At 37.6% G+C, this 10,460-nt stretch overlaps 1 protein-coding gene across 5 annotated transcripts in view; it reads left to right on the top strand.

Annotated features, from left to right (window-relative positions):
- The window catches only part of usp (retinoid X receptor ultraspiracle), a 98,553-nt gene that overhangs the window by 76,861 nt on the left and 11,232 nt on the right, over positions 1–10,460 (top strand). For 4 of the 5 annotated variants that reach the window (XM_018539245.1, XM_018539224.1, XM_018539232.1 and 1 more), the window contains 2 exons: positions 3,614–3,740; positions 4,681–4,842. In XM_018539245.1, the coding sequence (XP_018394747.1) occupies positions 3,614–3,740; positions 4,681–4,842 (289 nt within the window). The remainder of the gene's footprint in view (positions 1–3,613; positions 3,741–4,680; positions 4,843–10,460) is intronic. The other variant, XM_018539244.1, reaches the window with a different exon arrangement.

Below are 10,460 nucleotides of genomic sequence, written 5' to 3' on the forward strand. Positions count from 1 at the left end.
TAGACGATCTAAAATCCACGATAGAATTAACAAAACTTAAGATTCCAAAATTTCTAAAGCTCTCATATTCGTTTCTCGCAGAAAGAGATTCAAATTACGAAAAGTATCATAAAACTGCTGGAAATGTTTAATAAGCTTCTTAATATATATACCTTTAAAAAAGACGATTTTCAGATTTTTAATTCGAGATCAGAATTCAGGAGAGAATATTTGCGAAGTCTCAACGCGCGAAAGGTTTCTTTCCACAAATTTTGTTTACAGTTTCGGTCCATAATGGATAGAATTCTGTCTCCGAATTATAGATCGTCCAGACGGGGCTTAATACCGTCTCCTTCCTTTGTCGTCTCGCAAACATTCGTCAACATCGCGTCCCTCGACGATCGTGTCTGGAGTCGATTAAAATGTCATTTATCTTCCCGGACGTTCCACCCTAACTCCCACGGTGCGGGAGAAAACGCGAGGCCGAGGTGCGAGGACCGGGGGCTCATCATCGTCGAGCAATAATGGGTTGGTCGGCCGCTTGAATATATAGAAAGTGAAAAATGCCCGCGATGGTCAGACAAGGTCGTCGGGGAGAGACGACTCATTCGGTTCACGCCAGATGATTACTACTGCTGATTGAGAATTGTACAATAATAAGCGCGAAGGCGTTGCTCCGTGCTCGATACACCGAAAAAATACTTCATTTTAAAATTAAATCTTAATACAAATTTCTTTGAATAATACTACGTAAGCATTCATTTATACTTACAGTAAATAAATATTTATTTTAAAAATATAATTAAATTAATTATAATAGTTTTTGTATCAGATAAATAGTGTGTTTTTTTAGTAAATATTTACTTAGAACTATTTAAATAAATATATTTATTAAAAAGTATCTTTTATAGTTTAGGATGACAATTTTAAATAGACAGCAATTAATTTTACTGTCAACGTCTGTATGAAGTGACATAGCACAATTAGCAATTTATGGGATTAATACTGTAGAATATTAATAAATGCTGTATTAGTTATTAATTCAGCTTTTCCAACTAACGGAAGATGCTATCTTTGACAATCAGTTTTTTTATCTTTATTCTCGATATCTGTGTCATGAGATAGTTTCAAAATTGCTTGACGTTTGAAAGGATTATTACTAATAAGCGACGCAAATTTTCTAAGGAGATTTTTTTCGCGAAACATAATCCTCCATCGATTACTTCGTCACCGTTAAAGGGAATAAGCGCCGAGCGCAAAAATGGATTGGTTTTTTGTGCGATGGAAAAGAACCTCTCTCCCTCTAGGGAGGATGAATCCATACCATGGAGGGTTAAGAGGGAGGAGACCGTCGAGACGACCGATAAACACTCGAGGGAGCCGCATGAAGGGAAATGTATCGTAAGGATCAATACTCTGTAATTCCGTGAGACTGTCATGCCAAAATTGACAGTACAACGGACACAAAATTAGCGATGTCTTGTGGTCAATGGGAGAGAAGCATTCTCGTTTCATTCATCACAGAGCATTTCGATTCGTATTTCTGCAAGATTTTGCTGCAGACTCGTCTTTTTAGGTAATCTCACACCTTATGCCGACGAAATGAGCTCCTAATACAAACGTCGGTATTCTCAATTGCGTGAAACCAGACCCTTTTATATAGAAGACCACTTTCACGGATCCCCTCGTTTCATAGGGTTTTTGCTCCCTCGGGTATTTGCTTCCACACCAACTCTCACTTTCGCAGGTCTTTGCGTTGTTACGGTCGAATCCTTCCAGACGTTTAAAGTCATAAATATCGTATGCCAATCTGGAAAAATTTGACAAACTTTGAAATTTACACTTTTGCTTTTACACTGTTAGATATTATAGTATTAATGGGGCCAATTTAATTCATTGAATTAATTCTCTGGAATCTTTAAAAACACGATTAACATTTTGATACATAAATTGATAAACATAATGTGTATGTAAAAAATAATTAAAATACAATTTGATTCCTGTGATGGTAAAAATTTGTTAAAGTCCTTGACAAGTGTATTAGAATTTTTTTAGAATTTTATATAATCTGAAATAATAAAAAAACTTGCTGTTTCTCGAAGACCTTTATTGCCAAGAGAAAATTTTCAATTTATATTGTTGGTGGTGAATTAATTACCATTTTGTTATTTTAAATTTTCTGGTTTTTGTGTATAAAAATGTTGAGTAATTTCTTTCTGTGGTTGAATTTCTTAGTTTCAAAGAGTGAAGTCGAGAGCACGGACTCTTGCATAACGCATAAGAAAATCAATCAATCAGAATTCTTAATTTTTTTTCAAAGGAAAGGAGGACAATGAAGGACTTTGGTTCATTTTCTTATGGATTATGCGTTATGCATTATGTAAGAGTCTGCGTGCTTCTCGCTTAAACAATATCAACATATACGCTATTAGTAAATAATAAGCTAAATTTGAGTCAATACATTTGATATATTTCTTGACTTAAACTGTTTAACTCTATTGCCTTGTTAGTTAAATTAACGATGGAGTAGAAGCATAACGTATGGAGTAGAAGCAGTGACGTCTTATAGAAATAATTAAAAATAACTCATATTATAAGTTTAATTTGACATTATGAATTTAACAGTTCTCACTTTGAATCATGATGCACTTGAACCACTCAATTCATATTATCCTAACGATAGATTCTCATGTTCATAAATCCTTCTAGTAATCCTTCAAGCGTGGAGTCTACATTCCATTAGACACTCCTTATCCAAAGATCGCGTCGAGTATCAAAGTCGCCGCTACTTTTAAACTTATAAGATCTTAGCTTTCCTCAATTAGATAGGTAATAAATATTCAATTTGTCGATTAAATATAGTGTATATTACTACTTATCATCTTAATATTATCACACTTAATATCAGAGATATTATCGGCACGTAAAGTGCAATCTTCTCGTCCCGCGGCGAGAGAAAAAAAATTCACATTCACGTGATGCCGAGGAGAGAATTCTCGGATAATGAGAGTCTTCGCGAGGCGAATGAGACACGTTAAGGGTAAAATAAGTGCTTTCGTGCAACCATTGGCACTTCGCACTCGCGCGCTCGTGCGTCTCGTGATCGCGTAATTTCGCTCAACCTTCGAGAGCAGAACCCGCTCCTATCTTTCTCTTGCGGTGAGCACGAACTTTCTTCTCGAAGATCCGATCAAATCTAAAACTTTACGATTCACATCTCGGATTTTGCCGTAACTGTAAATCGCCAACTGGCGCTGGTATAGCATTCGCTATCGAGAGGCGTCGTCGTTCTCGTGCAAGAGGAATGTCGAAGGACGCGGAAGACGCGGAAAAGGCGCCTGACTGCTGATCTTCGCCCTTTCACCGCTTTAGAAAGGATACCAACCGCGAAGCTCCGCTCGCATAATAGATGCGCTACTCACGCAACATCAAGAATTGCCTGTGATTTGCATTGAAGGCGATTTCTTGCTCTTTATTGCACGTGATCGTACGACGTCTGAAAAAGTTTCTGAACGGAAGAACGACGCGTATATACGTAATAGCATCGAATACGAAACGAATATAAATATTAATAAAATTAATGGAGTCTAAGTGAAATCCTGAGGAAATAAATTCGATTTTTTTTTTGTTTCAGGGCTGAGTTTAGATAACAGCAATATGTCGATGTCATCGGTGGGTCCGCAGAGTCCTCTCGACTTGAAGCCCGACACAGCCCTTATCAACGCAGGGAACTTCAGCCCGTCGGGTCCTAACAGCCCAGGGTAAATATTTTTATAACATTTTACTTTCTCAGTAAATATACTTATTGTAGTTTAATTTATTCTTAGTAAATATTTATTAACATAAAAAACTAGATTTAATACCAAATTTTTTAAACGATCTCTTTTATGAAGAGAATTTTTGCGATTATCTCTTTAAGAATGAATTACAAAAGTTATCGCTTGACGCGATTTCCTAAGATTTTAACCCTCCGGAAATTAACATCAAAATCTAACACAGTTACTGACGCTACAAAACTCATTTAACTTGTTAGCACACACGATTGAGTCATTCGTGGCTTGTACATTAATTTTCGTTGAAATATTTGAAGCACTTGACTAAATAATAATTTCTATCATCTCTTATTAAATGCAAAATGATTTATAAATATTTTTAAAGACGTTAAATTATAATATATAAGAAAAAAAATTACTAATAATTTTTGTTGTCTTGTAAAAGTGATAAAAATTAATCCATGAACGACCCATCAAAGGACTGAAGGTGTAAAGGACTGAAAATTTATCGTATTTATCAAGGAGCTATGTATATTAATTAAAAGGCACTAATTAATTTCAAGGAACCAAAAGATGGTAAATACAGACATGAGCGTATAAAAAAAAAGTATCAAGCATATTTTAATAAGACAAAATTTGTAGATGTAACATAAAGAAAATTGAATTGTTTGACATTTTTGCATTTTTATAGTATGTTTTTAGTAAAAATAATTCAAATCTGTAGGTGTAACATAAAGAACATAAAATTGTTTGATATTTTTTTGACACAAAGAGATTTATTAGTTAAGTGAGTCCAATAGACTCACCGTCATCTCCGAAGGGTGCATCTTTCGCGATCTATAAATTAGTACAGGGTTCCGAAATGTGCATGCTACGGTTGTAGCGGCGTAGATCTTATAGACGATCGTTCTCTGCTTTGCATGTAAAGACCCTTCAATGCTGGTTGTCACAGCAACCTCCTGAGTACATCGCCCAACGGCCAGAGCAAAACGGTCACGCCTTATCCGCCTAATCACCCCTTGTCGGGCAGCAAACATCTGTGTTCGATCTGCGGCGACCGAGCGAGTGGCAAACACTACGGCGTTTACAGGTAAGTTTATCATTTCCGTATTGTTATGCAACGAACTCGTTAGTATAAACGACCGGCCGAGCAAACCCGGATAACCTTATTGACTTCCACTTACCATTCTCCTTACCTTTCCACTTTGAAGTGAAGGAGTTCCGTGAAGGGCTGAGGAACAATTTATTGCATTATCCCCATCTCTCGTGATACCCACAGAAAATGCTTCAAGTTAATACGTTCGTAGGAAGTATGTATCCGCGATAGAAGTCTAACGAAGTAAGATCTCCTCGCGTACCTCGCTATTTGTCATGCAAATTTGATCCTTGACGCGCTGCGATTTTATTCAAGAAATATACGCGCTCGTGGATAATCGGCGTTTCGATTGCGGCTGAATATCTCGAGCGGCGACTTCAATAGGAACGAACAAACTCGTTTGTGTATCCCTTGTGCGTTTCATCGTGCAGTTTTACAGCGGCCAACTATAAAATAATTACTTTGCTCTTCCATTGCAGCATTTTTCAAAGGCGAACTATAAAGGTTTACCAAAAAGAGAGAAAGCAGAAAGCACAGAATTGCTACAAAAGTAGGTTGCTACAAAATGGAAATGAGGGAAAAGTCAGGAAACTTTGCAAAATTCTTGGCTTTAAAGAAATTAATGTACATCACACCTACACAATTTTACTAACTTAATAATTAAAAATGCAAACAAAGTCAGCAACATTAATATTAATTTACGTTGTTATGTTAAATTAATCTTAACAAAATATTTAAGTTCGGAAAAAATTTTTAATTATTACCGTCTGGCAATCTTGGCAAAGTTATGAAATTTTAGGGTAAAGAAATTTGTGACTACTCTAAGAAAGAGAGACTGAGATCCGTCCTATGAATATGAATGTATCGTCGTCGTCGTCGTCGTCGTACTTGCGCCAGATGACTTTACTGTCGCGAGAGCGGTTCAAGGTTCTCCAGATTCGCTCTTGATAATCCTGACCCTCGTCACCAGGGACGACGGTGAATAATCCGTTTACCGACAAGTTCTACCGACAATGCAATAATAATAAGCGGGCCGTTTATTATGCAGTCCATGTTACCTATATAGTGGCGCGTCGCGATAAAGCACTACTGATAAATGCTTTGTTTTTTCCAATTATCTACCCTTCAACCCGCGCTCACTCGGAGTAAGCACGCGATGCGCAAAAAGCAAGCAACACGATTCCGAATAATTAAACCGAGTGGACGAGCGCGCCGAGTAGAGACACGGTGACATTTTTATCGGCATTTTTAGCGGTGAAATACACAGTGCTCGAATACAACGTCGACGAAGCAATCGTCGACCTTTCCTCAATTATTTAACGCTCGATAAGTCTCGAGACTGTCTCGTATCTTTACTCGAGGGATCAGCATTAACTTCTTCGAGGGAAGGATACACGCGCTCCTCAAAGTATTTGGTGTACCGTCTGCGAAGTTACGATTGAATTTAACGACCGTGATTCTACTTGAATATTAAAACCGCGTGGGAAAATGTTTTTTTATTATTCAGGTAATTTATGTAGTCAGGTATCTTCAGACCTACAGCAAAACAATTAACTTTATTAAGCGAAAAGGGATAAAACATAAAATATAAAGGATACAAATATAAAACATAAATACAATAATAGTTATCTATTTTTAAAAAGTAATACGATTACTTTTTCATATTTATCATTCGAAATCATCTTTAATAATGAAAATGCGTTCTCTCTTAAAAAGTGTATACAATTCTTGACAACTGAAATTTTTGTTATTAAAATACAAATTCAAAGTGTGTTGAGTTTTTCCGCTGTCCACACTTTGTTCATTGCAGAGAAAACATTCAACCATTGCGTTATTTCCTGAAACTTAATACATATTCCGTGCATTTTTATAATTTACAAAATTTATATAACATTTTTTAGTAAATATTTTGCTACGATGTGCTTAAATTGAAACATTTAATACGAGACAGCAGGACAGCACTCCAAAAATGGGACTGTTCCGTGAAACAGCTGATTCATTTAGGTTTAACACTAATCGCAGATGATATCCTGCTAGAATTGAAAACTGTCAATTTGATAACTTCTTATTCTTTTCGATTATTGAAGAATTATTTTAGTATTATTTATTCATATTATATCCACATATTTTTAATATTCTGTACTGTATATCTAACGCAAGAAAGAAAAAAATCGACATGATTGTCGAATGATGCCAAAATGGCATCATTGGTGATTCTATAAAATTAACTACGATCGTTTTGGTCGCTTCGGATTATTTACCGGATTACACAACGTGGCTGAAATAAATATTTCGGAAGTTCTCGAGTATCCTTATATCTGCAGTGTAAAAGGATTTCTCAGCTCTCGCATTACGATATACCATTCTTCGGACATCCGACACTGAACTTTGACTCGCGCGACGTATCCTTGGTTATTAACGGAGGCTTCCGCGCGACCGTTTTTTCTCGCGTGCATATATACGTAAGAAAAAAGCTGCGAATGCGGCGTCGCGTTTGCATAATCGGCGCGGTGCGTCGAACCGTCGTCGGCTGGCAGAATAATAAAAATGTCGACGAACCAACGTGACACGTAACGCAAGGCGTCGCGCGAGGCGAGGAAACACGATAGTAGGTGAAAAGGCTTCCACACCACACGTCGGCCGTCGCGAGAACGGGTCCGCGTATATCGTCTTTCGTGTTGCAGCTGCAACAGGTCCGATCGCGGCGAACCGCGTTGCGTGTGCGTCCGCGAAAATGCATCGCTGAAAAGGAAGAAACATCTGCGCGATGACTTTTATGCGAACACGCGAGGAGCTGCTAGCTCGCCCAAATGCTCCATCGCGAACAACGCACACCCGCCGGTTACAACAGCAATGCTCCGCGGCTTGTCAACGCGCGTATATATTCGTCGGCTTTCGTAATTTCCGAAGAACGTCGCTCGCCACGAACTATTTTTACCGTGTAATAATTACGCGATAAAATAATTTTACCTTCCACAATATTTGCGTCATCTATATACTTGCTCCATAGAAAATGAACCTCAAATCTCCCTGGAATCTTTTATATTCAAGTATACATACACAGAAATAATGTTCTGATTGTGATAACTAAAATGTAGTTATGATAACTGGAAATATTCCGTAAAAGTAAAAAAAAATGTTTTTTCTACTTTTACATAATGTTTTCGTAGAACGAAAAATGTTTTCATTCAAATTTCTAGTTGGGTAACTGAACATTTGAAAACAGCGCTTCTATATGTATTGTAAAATATTAATTATATAGTAATTGTAGGAGATTATTATTTGTAAAAAAATTAATTAGTTATTACTACATTATTTAATTTAAAAAAAAAACATTTGCTTAGACTAGGAAAAGATATTTTTGTCATATCTTATTTTTCCGCAGGGCTATGTAATTATGGATGAGTCACTATTTTACTATCAATTAATGATTGTAATGACTATCAATTAGTTCATATACGTTGTTACTATAACTAATACTTGTACAGTACTCTCGTTTTTACTGCTTTACGAAACTAGTTGCAGGTACTGAAATTTCAGAAACGTCAGTAAAATTGTTGCCAAAATAATTTCACTTTTTCTCAGGAAGGAAAAAATTAACATTGTCACGGTCTCCAATTGAGCGATATTACAATTGACACGTAATATGTATTATTTGCATCTTGACGTTCTGTTTGTCGATATACAAATTCATGACACCGCCGCGCCGTATTGCGGGCGTGCCCCCGAATTTCATTACAACGGTAGATCTCCTTAACATTTTCTCTGTAGCGGCTTTACGAAACGACTCAAATACGAAAGTTAGATTCTCAAAGTAACTTATCCAATTAAAACTTGTATCGACTTTCTAATTTAGCCCATGAGTTACCGCCGTATAGCGACGAAAGTAACGTCACAGAGGAGGAGAAGAGAATATCTCGTGGATTCTCTTCTCACATTCAGACACACACACACACACACACACACACATATATTCCAAGTTATATCTTCTCCGTACTTCGATCTCCTAACACCCTTGCTTGATAAAAGTGGTCGATCTACTTTGTAACGACTTGGGATCAACGTAAAAAGGATGCCGTCGTCGGTGTATAAATGTACAACATTTTCCCCCGAAGAGGCAATATTCTCGCAGAGTAGTAGTATCCTTTCGTTCGAGGGGCCCTTTCAAAGATTTTACACGTTTGCAATCTTCGTGAAACATCCCGAGCGTGACTTGCGGACGAATGACATTCGTTCACGATTAATGAGATAGATGAAAAAGACTGCGAGACCTACGATTTTAATTTCATCGAATTTTCCTCTCAATACAGTTCTGTTCCTTTTTAATTAATTGACTTCTCGACAAGTGTCCTATTATTATAGGGTAAAATATACGTATAGTGCTATTCTGAACGAAATAAAAGGTTATCACAAAACTGGAAATTATAAGGAAATGTCAGAGAAATCGACGAAAAATCAGGAAATTTTACGTTTTCTGGAGAATTAAAATTCTTAGCTTTAAAGAAGTTATTAATATGCATACATCGCTCTGCAGTTTTGGAATATTACCAACTTAACAATTAAATGCAAACAGTATCCACAACATTAATAATAATTTACGTTGCTATGTTTAATTGCTCTTTTGATAAAATAATTAACGGTTTCAAGATTGGACGGAAATTTAAAAAAAAAAATTTAATGTTAATGGAAATAATGAAATTTTGTCCGTATATCAGGGAAAAGTAATGAAATTTTAGGATGGGGAATTTACAATTCTGAAATAAGATTTGAATTTTCGAGATTCAAGTTTGATTGTTTCCTGTCTGACAGAGCCTGTCTTTAGTACCTTCCACACAATTGGATTACCAAACTGAAACTTCGAAATTGGCTCGAAATCTCATCTCTTGTTCAAAATTGTACTATGTCCGAGGTGGTGCACCATTTTACCCTATCGTTGCAGTTCCCAATGCATTTCCAATGCACCATGCATATTTTCACGCAACGGCGACCCGCGGAGTAATGGCCGATTTCCTCAGCTGCGGAATTTCGCGATCGTTCAAAACACAATTCGAATTATCGCGAATTCCGCTCTAGTTTCCGCGAATCGGCGAGCGACCTCGAGATCGTCCATTCTCGTTGCCAGAGCGCTTACGCCGAGGTCGATCGCTGGTGTACGGTTGGTGCATGCCGGGCGTGCAGGGAATCCCGATGCACGATGGCCAACGTGCCGCCCCCCCCCCTCTTCGCCCCACTTTCCCCTCGTTCTTTCCCCTCCACCCCGCGTACCGCGATAGCTGCACTGAGCTACAGACCGGCCTGGCCGACGTTCGCGTTGCATCAGAGCCCCGTCAACCTTGGACTTGCCGCTGTTGGCTCACGAGGTTAGGACGACTACCCATCCGTAGTTCCTACGAGCGGAGGGGGGCTCCCTCTCCATCTCTCATCGTATATAGGCACTTTGCTCCAGTGGCGGCTAATTAACCCTTTAACCCAGTGCTGTTCGTTCCTCCTCGACCGACAAAATGCCTTCGAGATTGGCAAGAATAGTTTGCCTCATGCTTCCCTTCCCGTCTTTCAGGAAAGATATTTCATTGACTTATATAATCAAAATATATATATATATATATATATAT

This window comes from Cyphomyrmex costatus, unplaced genomic scaffold (assembly GCF_001594065.2).
Source record: "Cyphomyrmex costatus isolate MS0001 unplaced genomic scaffold, Ccosl1.0 scaffold102, whole genome shotgun sequence".
NCBI classification, from domain to species: Eukaryota; Metazoa; Arthropoda; class Insecta; order Hymenoptera; family Formicidae; genus Cyphomyrmex; species Cyphomyrmex costatus.